Source organism: Dunckerocampus dactyliophorus, chromosome 5, assembly GCF_027744805.1.
Source record: "Dunckerocampus dactyliophorus isolate RoL2022-P2 chromosome 5, RoL_Ddac_1.1, whole genome shotgun sequence".
Classification (NCBI taxonomy): Eukaryota; Metazoa; Chordata; class Actinopteri; order Syngnathiformes; family Syngnathidae; genus Dunckerocampus; species Dunckerocampus dactyliophorus.
The window spans coordinates 1,270,877-1,295,834 of NC_072823.1; the positions used below are offsets into that span (position 1 = coordinate 1,270,877).

A 24,958-nucleotide genomic window follows, 5' to 3' on the forward strand; every position below is an offset into this window, starting at 1 on the left:
AAAGTGATAAGGCAGTATAGTCATATAGTTCAATGATAGCCAAGGGTTATACCTACTGTAAAGAACTACAGTATACAACAGAATTACTGATAGTAATACATTGATGATAGCTGATGGAATACAGTAGTTCAGTGGTCCCCAATCTCTCTCTTGAAATGAATGTACTCTCAAATTCTTTTCTTCTGCATGATCAGCATGGCGATGGCTAATCTCTCAGACTCCAAGCTGACCGGGGATGAGGCGTTACGACAGCTGCGTGTGGAGATGCAACACTGCTTGGGGATTTTAAAGGTCAAGCGTCAGAAAATCACTCATCTGCAGGAGGAATTGCAACAGCGTCGCGTCCGAGAGAATGACCTGCAGACCCGATTAGATGAAGCCAAGCTCAGCTCATCGGTGAGGCCTGTGACTAGAACCTTGAACGTGACTCTGAAATGAACTAAAGTTTTAATGTAAGCGTTTATGTCCGCAGGTTAGAGAGTACAGCCAGATCAAACATCTAAACTTGACTGGAGAGGATCAGAATGAGTTGGCTAAACTACAGGAAGACAAACGACGCTTGCTGGACCAAGTGGAGGTTGGCTATCAACACATTTTAAATGGCTCCTGTCGTGTTTGAGTTAATGTACTGTAAATTCTGGACTAAGTTTGAACATATATAGACTAGTCCTGTCACGATAATAGATAAATCGATTAATCAAATGAAAAAAAACAGGTCGATCATTATGAGCCCTTGATAAACTGACATGTACGTCTATGCGTCTGTGTTCCATCTGCTCGTCTGTCTGTGCCACACAGGCTGGATGACAAGAGTGTTCACTCTGCACCTGTCTGTGTGCATTGGTTCTATAGTGAAATGAACGGGGAGAGTGAACCCGCCGTCCTCTCATTCAGCCTCTTTGTGGAGGCAGCGCTAAGAGGCAGCGCTACTCGTGAGCGGACACAGGCGCACATGCACAGGGGCACCAAATTAGCCTTGTGGGACAGCATATGCTAATGTTCATGAAGGCACAGAAGCATTGGTTTCTAGGGCGAACGCAACAGCCACGGTGAAGTATTTTGTTTTTAAACAGAATGAACAAGGTGAGTGCATGAACACAGATGAACCGATATGTCGCATTTGTTCAGAAGTAGTGACGAGGAAGCAGGGGAACACGAGCAACTTTTATGCACACCTGAAAAACAACCATCCTTTCCATCTACCGCTGTAGGTGCAGCACTACCGTCGTCCCGACAGCCAACGCTTACTGGGCTTTTGCTCGACAATGTAAATACAAGCCAAACAGCGCAAAATGGTGGCGCCCACTTACGGACAGTGTCTATCGCTACAATGCAAAAGAAATACGGTTGAGCCAACATTTCGGAAAATGTGAAATGTTTGACAGACAGTACTAATTGCCTGGACTGTTGAGTAATTAAAGTTTATTGCATCACAAACCCCGAACATGAGGATTTGCACATGGCACCAGGACACCGTAGGCCGCAGGTCTATGATTGACTTTGTAGTCATATCATCAGACCTGTGTCCACATGTTCTCGACACGCGGGTGAAGAGAGGGGCTGAGCTGAGCATCACCACCTGGTGATGAGTTGGATTAGATGCAACAGACCTGGGAGAACCAAATGTGTCGTGAGGGTGTGCTGGGAATGTTTGGCAGAGTGTCCTGTTCGTCGAGTCTTCAACTCTCACCTCCGGCAGAGCTTTGCCTGCATCCCGGGGGAGGACGAGGATATTAAGTCCGAATGGGCTCTATTCTGTGCCTCCATTGCTGAGGCAGCTGATCGGAGCTGCGGCCGCAAGGTGGTCGGTGCCGTGTCGTGGCGGCAAGCCCCGAACCCGATGGTGGACGCCAGAGGTTAGGGTTGCCGTCAAGCTGTAGGGGGAGTCCTATCGAGCATGGATGGCTTGTGAGACTCCTGAAGCAGCTGATAGGTACCGGCAGGCCAAGCGGCACGCAGCTTTGGCGGTGGTCGAGGCAAAAATTCAGGTGTGGGAGGAGTTCGGTGAGGCTATGGCGCATGACGTTCGGTCGGTCTCAAAGAGGTTCTTTCAAAACATCCGGCGCCTCAGAAAGGGGAAGCAGTGCCCGGTCCACACCGTTTACAGTGGGAACGGGGGCTTGCTGACCTCGACTGAGGATATAGTCAGACTGTGGAAGGAAAATTTTGAGGCCCTTCTCAATCTCACTGACATACCTTCCATAGAGGAAGCAGAGTCTGAGGACACAGACGTGGACAGTTACATCACTGTGGCTGAGGTATCTGGCGTAGTCCAAATGCTACCCAGTGGCAAAGCTACGTGAGTGGACGAGTTTAACCCTGAATTCCTAAAGGCTCTGCATGTTGAGGGACTGTTTTCGTGACTTCCACGCAATGTTGAAGAAATGTGTCGGCCAAGAGTATCTCTGGATTTGCAGACCGGGGTGGTGGTCCCCCTTTTCAAGAAGGACGACTGGAGGGTGTGTTCCAACTATAGGGGGATCACATTCCTCAGCCTCCCTGGGAAAGTCTATTCCAGGGTGCCGGATAGAAGGGTACGACCATTAGTCCAACCTCGGCTACAGTAGGTGCAATGTGGTTTCGTCCTGGTCGCGGAACACTGGACCAGCTCTACACCCTTGGTACTGGAGGGTACTTGGGAGTTTGCCCAACTGGTCTATATGTGCTTTGTGGACTTGGAAAAGGCATTTGACAGTGTCCCTCGCAGAGTTTCGTCAGTAGGGTGGCTGGACTCACCCTAAGACATAGAGTGAGGAGCTCAGAGTAGAGCTGCTGCTCCTTCACATGGAGAGGAGCCAGTTGAGGTGGCTCGGGCATCTAGTCCGGATGCCTCCCGGACGCCTCCCTGGTGAGGTGTTTCGGACATGCCCATCCGGGAGAAGGCCCCGGGGAAGACCTAGGACACGCTGGAGGAATTATGTCTCACAGCTGGCCTGGGAACGCCTTGGGGTCCTCCCGGTGGAGCTGGAGGAGGTGACCGGGGACCGTGAAGTCTGGACTTCCCTACTAAGACTGCTGCCCCCGCGACCCGGACCCGGATAAGCAGATGAAAATGGATGAATTTATGTTCTCTATACGCGGCATTATGAATGATCCTCGCCCATCTTTTTTGCAGTACATTGAGTGTGTGAAGATTGCTTTTATAATGATTGCCCCGTATTTACACACAATAAGTTAGATATGGTAATACCAAAGAACAGTAAAGGGTGTGGACAGATTTTTGATCAAGAACAAATTTTGCTTTTTTCAATATTGAAGTAATTCTTGCCACCTTTTGTTGTATATTTTTAAAATCAGACTTCCAACTCATTTTTTCATTTATTATGAACCCCCCGAAATGTATTTTCTTTCACTCTTCCAATATCCACTGTGTTTATTTCTATTGGATCGTATGTATCCTTTCTGCTATTTCCAAATAGCATTATTTCAGTTTTATTTAAGTTCAAGGATAATCTGTTTTTATCAAACCATGATCTTTTCATCTTTTCATCCTTGTCCTTTTTAATGAGTTCTTGTGTGCTTTCCCCAGAACCGTATCATCCGTAAATAATACCAACTTTAAGTCCTTTGTCACTTTACAAATGTCGTTGATGAACAAAATAAACAGTTTTGGTCCCAATATGGACCCCTAGGGTACTCCAAACGTGATATTTAAAATTGCAGATGTGCATCCTCCTAGCTTGACAAATTGCTTCCTGTTTGCTAGGTAGTTTTTAACCCAATTCAGAACTAATCCTCTGATTCCGTACCTTTCTAGTAGTAGTAGTACTTTATTAATCCCACAGCAGGGAAATTCACCTGTTACAGCAGCAAGCAAGATTCACAAGTAAAGAATGCATAATGACATAGTGAATACAAAATGGTTCAAGTGTTGTAGAGCCTGATAGAGGTCGGTATGAAGGACCTGCGGAACCTCTCCTTCTTACACCGTGGGTGTAACAGTCTGCTGCTGAAGGAGCTGCTAAGGGAACCCACAGTGTCATGTAGCGGGTGAGAGGTGTTGTCCATGATGGATGTCAGCTTAGCCAACATCCTTCTCTCCCCCACTTCCTCCACGGAGTCCAGAGGACCGTCCAGGACAGAGCTCGCTCTCCTGATCAGTCTATTGATCCTGCTCCTGTCCCTGTCCGTGCTGCCCCCTCTCCAGCAGCCCACAGCATAGAAGATGGCTGAGGACACCACAGAGTCATAGAAGGTCCGTAAGAGAGTCCTGCACACCAAAGGACCTCAGTCTCCTCAGCAGGTGGAGGCGACTCTGGCCCTTCTTGTAGAGGGCGTGGGTGTTGACGGACCAGTCCAGTTTGTTGGTAAGGTGAACACCCAGGAATTTGTAGCTGTCTACCAACTCTATGTCCGTTCTAATTGTTGTGTTCTAATTCTAATTCTAATCTAATGTTCTAATTTTGATGTTAAAATATTGTGACTAATTGTATGGAAGGCTTTTGTAAGATCCATGAATCCTGCAACTGCACCCCTTCCGTGGTCTATAGCGTTCGTGATTTCCTCCGTGATTTCCATCAGTGCCATAGAAGTTAGTGTTAGCTCTGTATCCGTATTGACTACCTGCTAGCAATTCGTTGTTGTTTATTAATTTGTCCAACCTGTAATTAAAAAGGTTCTCGATAATTTTAGAATATTGAGGTAATCAGGAAACTGGTCGGTAATTTGTAAATTGATGTTTATCTCCATTTCTGAAAATTGGAACCACTTTAGCTATTTCCTTTTTATTAGGAAATGTTCCAGTCTGAAATGATAAGTTACTAATCTATGTTAACACTTCTACAATCTCATTGATGACCCTTTTCATTGTTTCCATTCCATTCCATGACAATCAGTTGACGTTTTTGCTTTAACATTTTTGACAATGTCAGTGATTTTTTATTTTTTATTTTTTTTACAGTGAGAAACTGAGAAATTGAGATTCCTATTAATAATATCATTCCATTTGTCCATTGTGTGTTGTTTAGGAATTTCTTCTTCCAGTTTTGGTCCAATATTTACAAAATAATTGTTGAACCTTTCAAGTAGCTCATTCATATCACCCCAGTTCGTGTTTCCAACCATAAAATAGTCTGCTTTCTTAGTGCTGTTCCTTCTACTATTTAAGATACCCCAAGTTGCTTTGATGTTATTTTTATTCTTATCCAGCACATGACTATAATATTCCCTCTTGCACACTCTCAAGATTGTTGTCAGCTCATTTTTATAAGTCTTATATTTTTTTCTGCTTCTTTAGTTTGTTGAATGATGAATGTCCTGTATAATGTATTCTTCTTCTTATAGGCGCTTTTTAGTCCTTTTGTCATCCATGGCTGCTTGTTTTTCTTTTGCTTCTTGGACTTTTCTTGCCAGGGACAGTTCTTATTGTCAAGCTCCATATAAGTGCATAGAAAGTGATCGGATGCTTCGTCCACATCTTTTGCACTGTAAACACTCTTCCATCTTTGTTCTTCTAGATCTTTCCTGAAAGCGCTGACGTCATCCTCTGTGCGCAATCATTGGAAAGTCTTTTTAGCCACCACCTGTCATTTATTATAATGTTCATTGTAAATTATAAACACTGGAAGATGACCACTGATGTCACTGATTAACAGTCCACTAGTAGTATTATTATCAGCTTCATTGGTGAATATATTATCGATAAGGGTGGCACAGTGGTCTGTTATTCTCTTTGGCCTAATCATTTTAGGATATAGATTCAAACTGTACATTGTGTCTATGAAGTCATCTATTTCTTTGTATAACTATTCATGAAAAAATGGTATCAAAAATGTTGCCAATATTATCGAATATTGACGATAGTTTGTAGCACAATTTTCGACCAACAAAATATGTTATTGTGACAGGCTATTATAGACCACATATGTCTGTAAGCCGCAGGTGTCCACGTGTGACCACACAGTGTCACACTCGGTGTTCCCAGCGTCACTCGTTAGCACCGATGAGACACTTTTTTTTTTTTTTTTTTCCCCACTGGAATTCAAAATCTGCTGCCATCCAAGCAGAAACTCAAGTAATTCTACACTTGATCAAACTTGCTTAAGATTTGCCAGATCAAACCACGATCGCTGCATAAGACCACAAAAAGCGGTATTGTCGTCCGCTTCACTACTTCCTGAATCTGCACTCAAAGCGTCCCGGGAGCTGTAGGTATTTTACCATAAATTAGCCGCATCAATCTTCAAACCGCAGAGTTCCAAGCTTGTGACAAAAGTCGAGTCAGTTTTGACTTTTGTCCGGGATTTATGATAAGTTTGTTGTTGTGTCCCAACTTTAGGTGATGGAGAAGAAAATGATAGAGCTAAAGCAGAGTGAGGAGAAAGTCCGGTCTGCCAACTTGGAACTCTGTACTAAGATGAGGGAGATGATCCAGGAGTTGGACCAGGAGAAGCAGGAGGCTGCTGAGCGGTACAATTTACATCTCTAGTAGCCAGTGTTGGGAGTAACATTAAAAACTAACAGCGTTACCAGTGTCGCTGACTTCGGGTGACAGGTAATCTAATTCAGGGATTTTCAACTGGTGGGATCCAAAAGTGGGTTGTGCATCCATTTTGGGCGAGTCAAAAATTTTACAAACATATGAAAAATAAAAACAGTAAAAAATAAAATATCCACAATTAAAAAAATAAGTACATACATTAAATGAAGTACAACCAAACTTTTTTTTTTATTTATTTTGGGGTAAAATTAAGCAATATTCAGTCTTCTTCCTCCGTACTATGTATTCATTGCACATTTATAAGTGAAATATCTGATTTTGTGTTATTTACTACAATTTGGATATTAAATTTTGCATTATTTGCAGAGCCTGCTGGCCCATTAGGCAATATAGGCGAGGCCTCCAAAGGGTGACAAAAATTGGGGGGGGAATCGCATGTAATATAATTATGTGTATTAATTAAAACATGACAAGATATCCTGTTCAGAAAAAATTTATTGCACAGTGCAAAAAAAAAAAATAATAATAATTAAAAAATTAATAAATCCCACAAATGAAAAATGAACTCAATAATTTACCGACCTCAGTATATTGCCACGTGCATCTCTCGCCTGCAGACAGGCAGGCAGAGGGTTCAGAGGGTATTAATGTTGATAAAAGCTGACAGACGATTTTTTTAAAAGAACAAATACATGTGCTTTTTTTTGTCTGAAATAAACTCAATGATTGTTGGAAAACATGCGTCCCAGGTTGAGACCGTTCGAAAACCCCTGATGTAATGAATTAGTATTTGAAATGGTGCAATGCTGTGATCGTGACCGACAGTGAAATGTGGAGCGTTATTATGCACTGATATCTATATCTACAATATGCATGTGGCTTTAGTCGCCATTGTTCACCACTACTACTACTACTACTACCACACAGGAAGCTAAACAGCTAGTTAACAAGAGTTGTGGACTCTGTTGGCAATACACTTCCCCTTAGCACTTTGGTAGGTAATTGCAAGTCACAAGCTCAGCCTAACTCTTAATTTCATGACATCCCTCTATAAAGCTGAGTCCCAATTCTTGTATTTCTTTTAAGGGTTTTGTGTCCCTGGCAACTCATTACATTGGTGAAAGATTTATTGCTTTTTTTGGCAAAGTATTACTTGCTACTTTTTAACAATAATTTCCCTAACACTTACCGCTGTCTGTTTCTTTATTGAGATCCGAGCGGATTTATCAGCAGCATAGGGAGGACCTGGTGAACCAAGTTCGGACGGAGCTCATGCTGGAGCAAAGGACTCAGGTTGAACAGCTGGCCGCACAACATGAGCAACATATCCAGCACCTTAAGTAGGTGCATGTATGTTCATTTTAGAGTTTGACCATTCTGGAAACCTGCACCTCATGCAGTTGTACTTCTTGTCCAGCACTCAGCTGTCTGAGACCAATGACAAAATGTTGGCTGTGCAAGAGTGTTACATCTCTGTCTGCAAGGAGAAGGATAAGCTGGAGGAAAACGCCAGGAACAGAGAGCAACAGGAGGTACAGTATGTGAGACCACTTCATTAGCGAGACCTGCGCAATCTGGTGAAATGCAATACATACAAGGTTTCTGCTACATGTAATTGATCGTGGCAGTGCGTCACCACAAAATAAACCACTCCTTAAAAATGAGAGGTGTTTTTAAACTTGAAAACAATTTTAAGTAATATCTTGTATGAATGGATGTACAGTATGTGCTATATAGGTACATACCGTATACAGCGTATTGTTTATACACATACAGTATTGACCACACTTAGTTTGAGTGAAAATGATTTAAAAATATCATAAAAATGTTTCACTGCACATTATTTTGATAAGCAAGCACCGGAATCACTTGTCTGCCTTGCTGGCACTTGCACATGTGACCAGATATGCAACACATCTTATGTTGAATTTCACTTTGTTTTTTTATGATCAGGATAATGAATACTAGCACCTAACATGTGTAGTCGACTGACGACAGCTGGTCACGTGCTAAGCCTATCTATGCCACCGTGTGTGATTGCCCACGTTTCAATCTTATTCCACTTTCTGGCATTTTTGTTTACACATAATATACCTGGCTGGCTGCATCTAGCTAGCTCGGAGCTGCAAGTGGCTTTTATGTTTGTGGGATACATCAATAATCGATCATCATCACAACCTTCTTTTTGATAGTGTTACTTAACACTCGTGCTTTCCTGTTATTACTAAACCAATGGCTTGTCTTCAAAACACTAGTTAGCGTGTCACGCTTTAGACAGTGAGGCTATCACTAGCCTATCAGTTGATGTTGAGTAGTTCACCAACAAATATTTGCTTCACCTCTTAGTATTTGTCTAAGTGTTCTACGACACCTGTATCTAATGACAAATGAGCACACTGAGTGGAGATGTGCTTTGTAAATGAAGTACAATTTAAATGTTGGTGGTGCTCTCAGCAACTTTGCCATATAACGAGTTTGCTATGTTCTCGGTTCATGTTCTGCTAGTTGGTGAAAAAAGTTAAATAAGTCATTAAAAATAAATAAGTCATTACAAATTGTCATAAAAAAATAAATATTGCGTATGCAGCGGAGGCAGGCCGCCCTCCCATGCAGCCCACCACCACAGCTTCAAGAAAATCCCAGTGGAAACCCTGGACACACATACGTGTCAATCTAAATCTGGCCCGTGCTGCAATTTCATCCGTCCAGCGGAACTGTTTGCACAACAGCATTGAGTTGGACTTCTTTAAGTACCTTTTCAAAGGAAGTGCTGACAGCTTTGCTTAAATATGTAAAACATGAATGAATGGAAGATGTTAACAGTGATTATAGCAAAGATTTGAGCGACGTGTCGTTAGTTTTCGGGAAGGAAGAAACACCTGGAGATGAAGGAAAAGGCTTCTTGAGACGTCATCTGTACTTCTGTGAAGAAGGTGTCGGACGTTTCGCTCCTCATCCGAAGAGCTTCGTCAGCGAACTAATAAGTGCTGGTAGCTTAGGCCTTAAATACAGTAAGAGTGGGCGGAATTGGTGTGCCAACACCCTCCTCCTATTGGTTCGTTACACTAAGCCTGGGCGGAGTAGTGGTATAATCCTATCCTGTTATTAACACCTCCGATAAAAGGGAAGTGTTGCTCCCTGAATTGGGTATGAACGACTCTGATACTGGCTTGTTTAGCATCTATTGTTCTGGCTTGGCCCTGCCTTCACCTCATTTGCAAGACTAAGAGCTGTGGGTTTTGGTCTCAGTAACCTGCTGAAGGCTTAGTGTAACGAACCAATAGGAGGAGGGTGTTGGCACACCAATTCCGCCCACTCTTACTGTATTTAAGGCCTAAGCTACCAGCACTTATTAGTTCGCTGACGAAGCTCTTCGGATGAGGAGCGAAACGTCCGACACCTTCTTCACAGAAGTACAGATGACGTCTCAAGAAGCCTTTCCCTCGATGGACAACTCCTGTACGACTGAGAGCCTACACAGACACCTGGAGATGAAGTTCAATTATTGTTTTAAATCCACTTCTTAATGAAATCTTTATAGCCTGATTTGTGTTATATTTCGTCGCCATGGCGGCTGCCTCCCCGCCCCCCACAGTAAACATACATATCAGGAACCGCAATAATTGATTTCACAACTCTTGTGGGATGCAAGACATCACTTCTCGTATGCGCGCGTCAAATTCTTCCAAAGTCGTTGGTTTGGTAGAATAGACTCGCTCCTTTAACCCACCCCAAAGAAAAAAGTCGCAGGGTGTTAAGTCAGGACTTCTGGCTGGCCACTCGTCGGGACCACGGCGACCCATCCATCTCCCAGGGAAGCGGGCATGCAGCCATTTGCAAACAACAATAGCAAAATGTGAAATGTGGAGGGGCGCCATCTTGCGTGAAAATTAAATCTTCAATATTCTCCCAAGTACTGATAACTGGCCAGATTTCGTCTCTCACCGTGGTGACGTTCCTTTCAGCATTCAAGGTATCGCTAAGAATGAAGGGACCTACAATCCTGTCCGAAGTCATCCCACATCATTCTGTTACCTTGGGCCGATTCTGCAATAAAAAAAAAAATTTAGAGGTAATACGAGGATCTTCTCCTGCCCATTAGTGGCAGTGTGACGGTTGACAGCCTATCCCAGCTGACTTGGGGCGACAGGCGGGGTACACCCTGGACTGGTGTCCAGCCAATGGCAGGGCACATATAGACAAACACTCACATTCATACCTATGGACCATTTAGAGTCTCCAATGAAGCTAACATGCATGTTTTTGGAATGTGGGAAGAAACCGGAGTACCCAGAAAACCCACACGCACACACGGGGAGAACATGCAAACTCCACACAGAAATGCCCAACGCAGATTCCAACCCAGGTCTTCCCATCTCCAGACTGTTACTGTGTTGGCCAACATGCTAACCACTAATACAGCATATTAATTGTCATTTCTTTTTTTTAAGCAACACCTTTTCATTATGAAGCTATTTAATGTAGTTTTCAATTATTTGGTATTTTATCCTTCATCGGTAACGTCGACAGGGTGAAATTTACATTTGACTGAGATGAAGCCGTTTGACTCTAAATCCAAATGATTACATTGCAGTGGTACCTCGGTTTACGCTATTAATCCGTACCAAAGGCGCAGCTGAATCGTATGAAAACCGAATCCATTTTTCCCGCTAGAAATCATGTCAATTCAATTTCAGCCAATTCTGCACACCCAAAAATACTAACACAAAACACATTTTACAGCAAGTAATTACAGTTTTTACGTGTCGAAAATACGAAATGCACAAAAATAGTGAATGAAACGGCTAAGAAAACATTTAACTTCAATCAACATCATCTTTAGCTTTAGTATAATTTGATTTGAAATTGATGATTTCTAATTGGATTTGCATTTTCAATGTTTTATTTTAGATTGTTATTTCAGTTATTTGTAATTTCAACTATTTATCTTTGTTCCCTGTCTACGTTTGGCGAGGTATTTACTTAAGCCTCAATGATTTTAACGGTTTATAAATTGTATTGTTTCCCCTCTTTTAGCTGTTTATGATGTGCAAATAAATAAAATAAACATCACGTTTTACCTTTTTATTATTTTATTGTTGGCAAAGATGGCAATGGGCACCAAGGGGACGAGAGCCACACAGACATCATCTTTGACCTCTTTCTTGATTTTGATTATGTTTCTCACCCTCCTTATCAAAGTGCTAGGACTTGCAGCTTTCATTGGCACCATGGTAGGTTATTTTGCAGCCATACTCCATATAATAAAATAAAAACAAAAAAGAAAGACCTACAGTCAACCGCTGATGATGTGATGGAGCGGCAATAGAACGACTTCTGGGTGGGAGTTGAGAGCACGTTTTTTTTTTTTTTTTTTTTTTTGAGAGCACGTTTTGTAATAAAGACATAAACACAGTTGGACTCACTCGGTATATTAACAACAGGACAAGACTGAGACACCAACGTGTGGGATTTTGGCCACCACTTCCTTCGGCGGAATGATATGTAGGCAAATGGACTATGTTGTTAGGTGCAATGTTTAGCCATATGATAACTGAGACAGATATGGGCAGCAATTTTGTCAAAAACCGAATTACCACTGTCTTCCAAAAACGGCTTAGTTGGGGTTATGTTGTGGAGATTTGACATTTATCTCATTGTTCAGTATAACCAAAGGGAAGAGAGTCGCACGAATGTGGAGAACGTGAGAGCTGAGCTCGAGGCTCAACACCAGGAATCCATCAGCCAGCTCAAGTCTCTGTGGTCTAAAGAGAAGGAGGCTGAGATCCAGCGAGTAGTGACCTCTCACATAGCCTCAGCAAAGGCTGCTTGGGAGGAAGATCGGCAGCAGGTATTGTGTCCAGAAATTACTATTGTTGATGTCTTTTAAAGTGATAACAGCACAGACATACACATACATCTTTGCATCCCGTGTAGATGGAGAGGAAGTGGACTCTGAAGCTTGAGGAGGCTCGATGTGAAAAATGTCGTATGGCTTCTGACAGAAGCTGTCAGACCGATGGGCTTGGAGCAAACTGTTTGACGGTCACTGTTGAAGAGCTGAACTCCAGACTCAGCGCCCAAAGACTGCAGCTGCAGTTGGAAGCTGACAAAGTCAAACGCCAAGCTGTGGATGAAGCCAGGAGACAAGTCCAGAAAGACACGCAGGACAAACATCTGGAGGATCTGGCCAATAAGGTAACGGTAATGGTTTCACGTTATTTTCAACATGCGTACAGGTTACACTGGAATACATCACGTTACGTCATGACCAAAAGAACGACATCGTGGATACGAGCGGCTGAAATGAGTTTCCTCTGGGTGGCTGGACTCACTCAAAGAGACAGGGGGAGGAGATCAGAGTAGAGCTGCTGCTCCTTCACATGGAGGGGAGACAGTTGAGGTGGCTCGGGCATCTAGTCTGGATGCCTCCCAGACGCCTCCCTGGTGAGGTGTTCCGGCCATGCCCGTCTGGGAGAAGGCCCCAAGGACACGCTGGAGGGATGATGTCTCACAGCTGGCCTGGGAACGCCTTGGGGTCCACCCGGTGGAACTGGAGGAGGTGGCCGTGGACCAGGAAGTCTGGACTTCCCTAAAAGAAGCGAAGCTTATTTTATCTTACCCCCTTTCCCACATTTGTTTGTGCACTTCCTGGATTCAACATGTGCCATTTACCAATTTGGAAATAGAAACCAATTAATCGGTTTTCAAATGAATCATGATTAATCACCATTTCCAACTATGTCTGAAGTATTGACTGTATTTTATTGAAAGAAAGATTAGCAAGAGGACAGGATTATCATACGTATATTTGTGTGTATTAACAGCTACATATTAATTGAGATGCTGCTGTTGATGTCCTCAGGGCAGAATTAAGGTGTAAAAGAGCAGCAGACTCTGTGGGGAGCTACACATGTGCCGCCGTCTTGTCGTCGTAACAGACAGACGTGGCTTGCCATGATGCGTATGCAAATAAAAAATGTAATGTAATTAATGGTATTAATCAGTTCCCGCAGTTAAAGCGCTATTTTTGACAGCACTAATAAATATACAGTATAATAGTTAGTGCTGAAAAGTTAATACTTGACAGAAACACAAAGTGTTTTATTGTCTGCTCACTCAACAGTCAACTGTGGTCCTACGAAATGAGAAATAAGTAGTAAGTGCAAAAGTGATTAGCCATAGCATTGGATGTACAAAGTAGTACAGGACTCCTCCTCCTACTGTGGAAACATCAACTGCTTGTACTGTCTCTTGAAATCGCTCATTTTAGTATATTGTTTGACTTCTTTACTCCATCCAGCCAGCCATTTTCTTCTGCTTATCCGGGTCGCAGGGGCAACAATTTCAGTAGGGAAGTCCAAACTTCCTGGTCTCCGGCCGCCTCTTATAGTTCCACCAGGATGACACCAAGGCATTCCCGGGCCAGCTGTGAAGGCATTATGCCCCCAACGTGTTCTAAGTCTGCCTCGGGGCCTCATCCCAGCTGGGCATGCCCGGAACACCTCAACTGGCTCCTCTCCAGGCAAAGGAGCAGCTCCTCACCCTAACTCTTAGGGTGAGTCCAGCCATCCTACGGAGGAAACTCATTTCATACGCTTGTGTCCGCCATCTCCATCTCGTGACCATAAGTGAGGGTGGGAGTGCTGCCTTCCGGCCCACCAAGACGGTCCGGTACGGTGAGCGCATTACTGCAGATGCTGCGCCGATCTGCCTGTCGACCTCACGCCCCATCCTTTTCTCACTCGTGAACAAGACCCCGAGATAATTGAAGGTCAAGGGCAAGTTTATTTGTAAAGCCCCATTTTAAAACAGCTGCTATTGCCCCAAACTGCTCCTATACATGAGTGACAATATTATAATAAATACAAACATTTAAACATAGGAGATGATAAAATAGTTAAGCACAAATAATACATATCCAGTTCAATGTTGAACGCCCCCACCTGGGGCAAGATCTCGCGCCCAAACCCGTAGGGTGCATACCACACTTTTCTGACTTGGAATGGTCTCAGATTTGGAGGTGCAGAGTCTCGTCCCAGAAGCTTCACACTCTGCTGCAAACCATCACAGCAAACGCTGAAGGTCACAGCCTGATGAGCAGGGTGCTTCTTATTTGACAAAAGTCTGAAAAACCATGGTCTGACCCCCTAAGATGGCTCAGTTGCATGAAAAACTAACCCTGTCAAATTTTCAAGGTCTCATATACAGTGATTCATGTACGGTATATAAATCACAACACGTCTAACTGTCATAAATAAATCATTTTCATGGGAATACCTACCTGGACTAGGGTTAGGGATAGGAATAGGGTGTCCCAACCCTTAACCCAACAATAACCCTAGATATTGGACACCTCAATGCAGGAGCACCTAATTTCACATCTTTTTACTTTATAAGAGCAAGTGGTTGTTGATTATTATGGCTAAAACATCCAGATTCTTCTAATTGACCTGCAGACATATCAAGACAGCCATGCAAATGTTTCCAAGGCCACATCTGCCAAGTTAGGTCTCCACGTCTGGTGTCTTTCAGAGCAGTTAGTTGGCCTCGCTTTCTTTGATCCCAATCTTCCAGCAGCTACAAAACGTGACACGGCGACGTCGCATCAAAGTGCGGTTTATCCAGGATAGTGAACTGCAAGACTTTGTGACACAGAATACCAGAGGACTCTTTGAGAAGTTGGGTATATCGGCAGGTTTTATGGATCATGATCCAGAAACATGGACCAGCCGAGAGGACTTTCTCAAAGGAGTGGAAGTCATCAAGAACATTAAGGTGACAAATGACCATGTCGAGCGCGCAGTAGCACTGGTGCACGAGTTCAACAGACATATCACACATGATGACCGGTTGCAGTTCCTGCTGAAGGTTGTATCTGAACAAGAAGTCCACCTTAGCAGCAACTTCATAAACCTTATTCAGTGTAATTGAAGTTACAGGACATATGTAACTTGTAACTGTTTGTGCATCATCTTTGAAATTCTCTTTTCTTTTCTCCAAAATGGTGCCCAAAGGCTGTGTCTCGTTCTCACAGCACAAAGGGCCATGTTTGGTTGAGTTTACAATGACCGAAGTACAGAAAAGACATTTTGTTTATTTGTATGTTCAACTAGTTAAGGTCAAGGACTGAGCTACTTCTAAGTATTACTCATTTTTTCTGAAAATTTGACAATTTGAGTTTTTCATTCAACTGAACCATTTTAGAGGGTCAGACCACTTTTGTAATATAAGAACCGCCCTGCTGGTGAGCCTATCAGGACCACATCGTCTGCAAATAGCAGAGATGAGATCCTGTGGCCCCCAAACTGGTGTCCCTAGACACCTTGGCTACACCTAGAAATTCTGTCATGAAAATTCTGAACAGAAGGGGTGACAAAGGGCAGCCTTGCTGGAGGCCAGCGTTCAACGGAAACCGACTGTACTTGGTGTTCCACCATGGGGACAAAAAACACCTCCAGTAGCTGAGGTTAGGCTAATGGTCGTACCCTTCTCTCCAGAAAATAGACTTTTGCAGGGAGGCCAAGAAGTGTGGCCCCCCCATAGTCATTGCCCACACGGGCATTGAAATCTCCCAGCACTGACTCCAAGAAGGTTGGATGCCCTGAACTGCCATTAGATGCGTACAGTCAAATGATTTTCAAGACCCTTTCCCCAACCCAAAGGCATGGGGAATTGACTCTTGTTCACCGGGGATGACTCCATCATGGAGCCACTGAGCTGGGGGGCTATTAATAAGCTCACAGCAGCTCATTGCCACTCATCTGCAGCAACTCCAGAGTAGAACAAGGTCCGGCTTCTGTTGAGGAGTTTGGTTCCAGAACCCAAACTGCGGGTCGAGGTGAGTCCCACTAGGTCTAGTCGGAATGTCTCAACCTCTCGCAAACCTCTCGGGCTCCTTCCACACCAGAGAAGTGATGTTCCATGTCCCAAGAACAAGGTTGCCCAGGTGCCCGCCCTCAGCCGCCACCCAAAGCACATTGCGCCCAACTCTTATCCTTGCCCCCAGGTGGTACGTCTATGGGGGTGAAGGCCCGACCACCAGGTGCTCACCTGCGAGCCCCTCCTCCAGGGTGTAGGGTGCGGCACTGGTGTCCCACGTCTGGGCCAGGAGCTTTCCCTCCCCTTGTTTTTTTTTTTTTCACGAATCATTCTTTGTCTGGCCCGTGACCTCGCACCTGTTTGCCTTGGGAAACCCTAGCAGGAGCATATAGCCCTGGATGACATAGCCGCTAGGATTAATTGGGCATTCAAACCCCTCCACCACGATAAGGTGGTGATTCACGAAGGGGTCCTTACTCAATTGGTTCCACATGCTGATACGCGGAAGGTTTTGAGTGTTGTTGGCGCATATACATGTTTTAAGTTTAGTTTTTCCTTAGGGATTCTAATATTTCTCCTCTTCTTGAAAAGAATTGTGTGATGTTTTTGGTTAGCAGGTTATTGTTTGCTTCATGCATCATTTCAGCTGTTTGAAGGTTGACCAGATCAGCAAATTGTAATAATTGTGATTTTAGGAATAAAGGGTTTGTATGTTCTCGATAGCCGGCATTGTGGATTATCCCAGGGGTTCCCAAACTTTTCACACTGGTGTACCCCTTCAGATATCTGACTGGAAGTCATGTACCCCCGACTCCTGCACACGTATAAAACATAAACCACACGATTATGAAGATGGCTGCATGGAGACTTCATTAAAAAAAATCACGTGTCTTATTTTTCAAATGCACACACAGGCTACTAATTTAATACAGAGAGGGTGTTAGAGGTGTAAGATGTCTCCTGGCAGGTTTGTTTTCTGTTTGGTGAATGTATTTATATAACAACAAGATGTGGCGAACTGACCTTTATGCACTTTTGCTGTGCTTTGCTTTGCACCTGAAATAGATCCAGTAGATACTCGAGTAGATCTTCAGGAGAAATCCACGTCTCCAGCAGCTCTGCAAAAGTGTCCTAATGTAAACGTCATCACTTTAAAAATAAAACAAAGAAAGTAAAATAGGACAGTTAAGAAAAATAAGAAAATACAATATGAATAAATCAATACTGTGCACTATGAATAATGGGGTAAATGTTAATGTGCTTTGTCACAGGTTGAAGGAGCTGTGGCGAGGGCTTACAACCACTGGATTGAGGATTTGACCTCATTACCTGAATACCAAGCCTCTCTTCAGAGAGAGAAGGAGAAATGGGAAGAGCGACAGAAACAACACACAGATGAACGGGTAGAGCAAGTTTTTCATCTCACACATGTCCTTTTGTGTTTTATCCATATCTGGCAGGGGAAAAGCTTTGCAATGAGGATTTTTTAACAGGCTTTGTCTTTGGACAAAAGACAAGTTATATGTTGTCCAATTTGAAATCCCAGTTGGGGAACCATGAAAGCACCGCCACCATTTTCAAAAGTACCAATTTGGTACTAGTATGGAATAAAATGTTTGTTTTTAAAAATCCATTTACTGCACTCATCTGCCCTTTCTAACAGTGTATACTTGTTGACATGTGCCAGGTATCGCAAGCTCTAAAGGAAGCAGAGCAGCAGTGGCACGAGCAGCAACAAGAGCAGCTACGGGATCAGAACTGTGGAGCACAGAGGGTCCATGAGCTCCAAGAGGCGGTGGTAACGCTCCATAGCCAGCTGGAGCAGATGAGCAGGGAGCAACCTGCTCTGCTGAAGGCTGAACTGGCTGGAGCCAGAGCCGCCTGGAACAGAGACAAACAACAGGAGATCTCGGTTGTCCAGGCTCGCAGCGAGCAGGCGTACCAAAGTAGACTACAGGAGCAGAGCAAGAAACTAGAGCTGGCTTTGCTGCAGGCCAGAGAGGAGGCTGACCACCAAAGGAAGGAGCTGCTGCTCCAGATGGAAGCCAAGCTCCAGGAGACCCTGAGAGCTACAGAGGATGAGTGGCGATCTCAGCAGGCTGAGAAGGATCACACCCAGAGACAGCAAATGAGGGAGGATTTCCTCGCGGAACTTCAGACCTGCCTGGGTGAGGTCCACACACAGCTTCTCAGCGATTTCAGAACTGAAGCAATGACACAGCAGAGCAATGAAGAGAGCGGGAGAGGTGGTATGTCAGAAGGCACAATATTGCACATGATTCACACTTCCTGCAAAGACATTGTGGACAGAGCTGTGTCCCAGGCCAAGAAGGACTGGAAGAAAGTATGTTTTACTTGTTGGATCAGTTTCACACTTCCTTTTTGTGACAGTGCTGCTGTCCTTCATGGTTATTTTCTCTACCACACAGATTAGTGAGGCGCAGTTGAGCTGCGTATTACGAGAAACACAACAGCAGCATGAAAGAGAACTCGATGAGATGCAAAGTATGCAATGCGTCCGTTGCACTTCAATTGATGGACAAGTGAAACGGGAAATAAACAGTACAGTACAGTGTTTGGTTTGTTTGCACTCCACCCTTCATAGGCTCTTTGACCCAGATGAGACGGCAGGCGTGCAGCAGGAAGGAGTGTGCAGATGCTTCCAGTAAGCTGCAGAAGAAGAACCAGGAGCTACAGAAGCACTTGGAGAAAGCTTGCCGTCAGTTCCAGCATAGTGTCCGAGAACACAAAATGACCATGCAGAAACTCAAAGGTAAGGTTTTTGTAGGTGAGGTAAGGTTTGACCCCCTTGAATCCTTTGCTAATCATCCCTGGTTGTTGCAGACGAGCATGAACGCAGATTACAGCAGGCACAGGAGGAGCATTTGTTGCAACTGGACGAAGTGAGAAAAAGCAAGGAAGCTGCTGGGTTTGTGATGTTTTAAAGCGCTTCTGTTTATTGTTGTCGGCAGATTCTATACAAGAGTAATATTTACATCTTGTACATAAACAACAAAAAACTAATAAAAGAAAGCTGAACTTTTGTTGGAATTTGGCCCATCATGCACAATCCTTATGTGAAACATCAAGACACACGCCCTTCTCTTTTCTGTGCATGCTAGAGCTATAAAAACAGGTAAAAAGAGGCAGCTAAGAATGCACGTAATGTGACGCACCTATTCCACCTACCTGTTTAAAGCCTTCTGACAAAACCTCCAAAAAGCACCAACAAGGCTCCATTTCCATAATTTCCATCCGAGCTGCATATTAACCACATTATTGTTATTAACATTGTTACGCCCAGTGGCGGTTCTGGCTAGAATGACTCCCTGGGCAGACCGACGCGTGGCGACCACCCCACGGCTTACTTTTTAGCAATTACTGGTAGCACTTTCGAATAAGGTACACAAAATGACAGTAGTTAATGAGGAACCAACCTACCTAACCACTACTCATTAGTTACTCAGTAAGTCATGCCCATTAGTCAATAGTTCCTCAGTAACTAGTCTAAATGTATGTGCCTTAGTCATTAGTTCCTCAGTAACTAGTCTAAATGTATGTGCCTTAGTCATTAGTTCCTCAGTAACTAGTCTAAATGTATGTGCCTTAGTCAATAGTTCCTTATTAGTTCCTCAGTAACTAATCTAAATGTATGCACCTCAGTCATTAGTTCCTCAGTAACTAATCTAAATGTATGCGCCTTAGTCATTAGTTCCTCAGTAACTAATCTAAATGTATGCGCCTTAGTCATTAGTTCCTCAGTAACTAATCTAAATGTATGCGCCTTAGTCATTAGTTCCTCAGTAACTAATCTAAATTTATGCGCCTTAGTCATTAGTTCCTCAGTAACTAGTCTAAATGTATGCGCCTGTCATTAGTTCCTCAGTAACTAATCTAAATGTATGCGCCTTAGTCATTAGTTCCTCAGTAACTAATCTAAATTTATGCGCCTTAGTCATTAGTTCCTCAGTAACTAGTCTAAATGTATGTGCCTTAGTCATTAGTTCCTCAGTAACTAATCTAAATGTATGCGCCTTAGTCATTAGTTCCTCATTAGTTCCTCAGTAACTAATCTAAATGTATGCACCTTAGTCATTAGTTCCTCAGTAACTAATCTAAATGTATGCGCCTTAGTCATTAGTTCCTCATTAGTTCCTCAGTAACTAATCTAAATGTATGCGCCTTAGTCATTAGTTCCTCAGTAACTAGTCTAAATGTATGTGCCTTAGTCATTAGTTCCTCAGTAACTAATCTAAATGTATGCGCCTTAGTCATTAGTTCCTCATTAGTTCCTCAGTAACTAATCTAAATGTATGCACCTTAGTCATTAGTTCCTCAGTAACTAATCTAAATGTATGCGCCTTAGTCATTAGTTCCTCATTAGTTCCTCAGTAACTAATCTAAATGTATGCGCCTTAGTCATTAGTTCCTCAGTAACTAATCTAAATGTATGCGCCTTAGTCATTAGTTCCTTATTGTAAAGTGTGACCCAATTACTGTTGTAATTTTTAACCATATAATGAACGTGAGGGCTGAGGCACAACGGTGACGTGAACCTGGATTGTGTCACGAGTGAACAATGGCAATTGAAGAGAGAAGAAACTTTCATTGCAAACGATGACTACTGGAGTGTGCTGTTACATTGCTATTATGCTAGTAAACCTAAAAAATTTGCAGTCGTTGCAAGGGAATGAAGGTTTATTATCATTTTTAGGGCCTCTGATCGCCAGCAAAATCTTCAACAAGGCCTGGAGGAGATGCAGCAGCAATACTTGGCGACTGTTGAAAAGATCAGAGGTGAGTCAACTTAAACGTTCCTCTGTGATGCAGCAGCGGACGCAGGGTTTTGGTCGTGATCCACCAGCCGTGTTGCCTCTGCTAATATCAGCCGTGTCCTATCAGCCCACATGGCACGTGCACATATCTGAAGTCAAACGCAGGCTGTCGGCTTGTTTTGTCTGGCAGGAGACATGCTGCGTTACCTGCAGGAGAGCCGCGAGCGAGCAGCAGAGATGATCCGCAAGGAGGTGCAGAGGGAGAGGCAGGACACTGCACGCACAATGCGACGCTACTACCTGACCTGTCTGCAGGAGTTACTGGAGGATGGCGGGAAGACTGCAGGGTACTTCTTGCAATCATGTTTTCGTGTTAGATCATTGTACCTGGACTTAATTGTCCTGATCTTCCTTCTCCTTCTTCCTCTGCAGGGCTGAAAAGAAAATAATGAATGCTGCTAGCAAGCTGGCGGCCATGGCTAAGGTGCTCGAGACACCCATTAAAAAGAAACCTGGAAAGAACCACAGTTTCCCAGCAAGTAACATAGATTTCATTAAGAACCCATCCACTCTACCATGTGACATCAGAACCCACAGAGGTAAGACCTCGGATTTGGAGCGAAAAACAACTCTGACGCGGACTCTGCTTGTGCACAAGCAGGATGTTGCAGCATGTGGGAGAGATGCCACAGGAGAGACGCATCCCTATCCTCCAAAAGCTCCACTGGTGACATCTTCAGCCTTTGCTCCCTTGAGAAGCAACAGCAGAGAGGTGTACCTGCAGGGAGGAGAACCTGACAACCACGTCCAATTGGACCTGCATAGCAAACCTTGCCTTACCCAGGAAGTTCCAGTCAGAGATGAGAAACGGACCGACCGCAGCCTGATCAGCAGCGACTCAGACAGCCTCCACGTCCCTCGACTGTCCCACTTGGGAAGGAAAGTAGCCGCTGATCTCTGCGACTTTGGCAGTGTAACCCCGGATGCCTCGGACTTGACGGTTTATAAGGAGATAGCTCAGAAGACACTTGAGAGCCGAACCTTTCCCACCAAAGCAAAGATGAGCTCCCACAGAGAGTCCACGTCAGGCTCAGAGGCAGAGAAGCAGCATGGTGTGTGTAGCAGGCCTCTCTTCTCTGAGCTGAGACGACAGCAGGACAGCGGCTTTGACAGCCCCTTTTACCAGCCAAAATGACTCCTCAGCAAAGATGAAGCAGCTCGCCAAGTCACTTTCTACTGGTCCTTATTTGCAGCTTGATGACAACTCCATTGCGTGCCATTTCTCCTGCATTCTTAGCTATGGGGTCAATAATGTATGCTATGCATATGTTATACAGGTTTTATGTGTTGTCTTGTTTATGTTTCATTTTAATAAATCATTCTTTTACTGCAAGGTGTGAAACATTTCTTGTTAGCAGCTAAGTGTAATAGATGGCAGTCAGTGTGACATGTGCGCATGTCTTTGTTACTCAAGCTCGCTCCCTGAACCTTAAGAGCTGTGCTGAGCGTCGTTAGCCATCTGGCCGTTTAGCTCAACGCTTGGCTGTCTTGACCCTCGTTTCGAAGGTCCTGGATTCGAGTGACTGGTTGAACCAGGAGTGTTAAATAAGGCCTGAAGGTTTGGTTGTGAACGCCTTTAATTGCAGTCCTGTAATGCTTGATTCTGGGTGTGCTAATAAAAAAAATCATATTAGAAACGAGATACTCCACAGACATTTAAAATCCAGGTCGAGTTCCATTCCTAGACTGTGATGCATGGTTGTGTGTAAAATAATAGTTTGCTTTTAAATGCGAGTAAAGTTCATATTCTTTACAATCGTTATTATTCCCATGCTTTAAGAACACTCATTCTGAATCAAAGCATGAACTGGAGAAGCACTCAGAGTGCAGATCTCCGCCAAGTGCCATAGTATGTGTATTCATATACATTGTTTATTGTCACCTCTTAGATTTGTACATTCATCACGTGTGATGTGTGCTGCTGACCTCTTGGCCAGGTCACCCTTGTAAAAGAAATCCTGATCTCAATGGGTTTTTTATCTGGTTAAATGAAAAAGTTCCTCCCCCATATTGTGATTCACACCAAAATAATAATCCTACGTTTTGTAGAAGCTGTTGGAAGCTTGTCCTGTATTTTTTTTCCCCAAGTGCTCTGATGATTTTTATGTAGTTGTATGCACAAATGCCAGAAGTGGTCCTATCTCGCAATGTTAAAGAATCCTCTAAAAAAAATTCCTGAAAAAGCTTGAATTTCTTGGCTTCATATTTGTTAGATATGTCAAAGCTGGGCCGCACGGTGGTCGAGTGGTTAGCATGTTGGCCAACACAGTAACAGTCTGGAGATCGGGAAGACCTGGGTTCGATTTTCCCTTCGTTTTCAGCTAAGTGTGTGCACTCCCGCAACCTGCACGCAGATCTCAATGCAAAACTCGGCACAACAGCTTTGACATCCATCCATCCATCCATCCATTTTCTATACCGCCTCTCCTCTTTAGGGGCGTGGGGGCATGTTGGAGCCTATCCCAGCTGACTTCGGGCGACAGGTGGGGTACACCCTGGACTGGTGTCCAGCCAATGGCAGGGCACATATAGACAAACACTCACATTCATACCTATGGAAAATTTAGAGTCGCCAATTAACCTCACATGCTTGTTTTTGGAATGTGGGAGGAAACCGGAGTACCCAGAGAAAACGCACGCACAGGGAGAACATGCAAACTCCACACAGAAATGCCCAAGGGAGAATCCAACCCAATCTCCAGACTGACTGTGGCCAACATGCAAACCACCACTTTTTTGAACTAACTTGAAATCATTTATGTGCAATGTAGATGATCACCTGTCATTCCTCTGTAAAACTGTTGTTACAGGTAATACTTTATGTCATTGTGACTATGTTGTTTTCAGGATGCTGTTTCTACTTGTTGCTACTTTGCTAATGCTAATTGCTGAGCCTCATTCCGTATTACACGCTGTACAGCAGCAGCCATGTTGGCCACGTGAGATGTATTCAGGGACATCACGCAAAAGAAGCTTGCATGTGTTATCTTTGTCCTGTATTGTGAATTGGATTACAAAATATTTTTTTGTATTAATACCAGCGCACCTCTGAGACAAATTATAAAATGTGAGGATAATTTTAAGGGGAATTAGAAAGGGTTACAAACAATTGAAACACTTTGTTTTGAAAAATGGAATCCAAATTGCGGTAGAAAGTGCTCAGAACTGTTAGGAATGAGACGTGAAATTTAAGGTGACGTAATGAGCAATGCCAGTGTGTGTCGGGACAGTTTCAGAGCCGCGATACCGCGGGGTGGCGCTCGCCCCGTTTTACGTAGCGAGTCTAAAACGCAAATGTTTCTCAATCGTCACCAAGCCTGGATAAAAGAGGGGGGTGCGTTTATTTTATTGTTAGTCTAATGCTACTCTTTATCAGTAAAAGGAAGTGGATTAGTTTACAATTCTTCGGGTAAATATGAGTAATTGATAAGCCCACTGTATTGCTGTCTTTATAGTGAAGCTCAGTTGCTATTACATATATTCACCACGCTACCCACGAGAGACATTTAATAAGCACAGCATTCAACTTTGCTCATTTAAAAAAGTTCTCAGTTGCCAACGTGTGATGGGAGAACCCTAAGAGGCGCTGGCCTAGATAAAATATTCAAGTTGTTTCATTTTGATGAAATTATGGTCAACATTAAATTAAACTAGTAATCGAGTTTATTTGCACTTCTCAAGGTAATTACGGTGTTTTTACTCACTTCTTTTGTCCTCCTATGGACAGCCAATAGCCACCTTTCTTGCTGAAGAGTTGGCAACAGTGCCTGTGACAGTAAAAGAAGTTCCACATCACGTCACAGTATGTATAGTATTTCATGCACTCCTGATCAAACTTTTTAAGTTACATTTGCATGCGGAG

At 43.6% G+C, this 24,958-nt stretch overlaps 1 protein-coding gene across 11 annotated transcripts in view; it reads left to right on the forward strand.

The window, feature by feature from the left end:
• Window positions 1–23,700, forward strand: part of cep152 (centrosomal protein 152) — a 45,882-nt gene extending 22,182 nt beyond the window's left edge. For 7 of the 11 annotated variants that reach the window (XM_054777075.1, XM_054777079.1, XM_054777076.1 and 4 more), the window contains 15 exons: window positions 195–396; window positions 473–577; window positions 6,278–6,408; window positions 7,651–7,779; window positions 7,857–7,971; window positions 12,105–12,290; window positions 12,377–12,637; window positions 17,533–17,664; window positions 17,949–18,605; window positions 18,691–18,766; window positions 18,867–19,034; window positions 19,106–19,190; window positions 20,976–21,058; window positions 21,227–21,383; window positions 21,469–23,700. In XM_054777075.1, coding sequence (XP_054633050.1) covers window positions 195–396; window positions 473–577; window positions 6,278–6,408; window positions 7,651–7,779; window positions 7,857–7,971; window positions 12,105–12,290; window positions 12,377–12,637; window positions 17,533–17,664; window positions 17,949–18,605; window positions 18,691–18,766; window positions 18,867–19,034; window positions 19,106–19,190; window positions 20,976–21,058; window positions 21,227–21,383; window positions 21,469–22,231 — 3,250 coding nt within the window. In that variant the 3' untranslated portion in view covers window positions 22,232–23,700. Of the gene's footprint in view, window positions 1–194; window positions 397–472; window positions 578–6,277; window positions 6,409–7,650; window positions 7,780–7,856; window positions 7,972–12,104; window positions 12,291–12,376; window positions 12,638–17,532; window positions 17,665–17,948; window positions 18,606–18,690; window positions 18,767–18,866; window positions 19,035–19,105; window positions 19,191–20,975; window positions 21,059–21,226; window positions 21,384–21,468 lie in introns of those variants that run through there. The other 4 variants (XM_054777082.1, XM_054777083.1, XR_008570472.1 and 1 more) reach the window with 4 other exon arrangements.
• The last annotated feature ends 1,258 nt before the right edge of the window (window positions 23,701–24,958 follow it).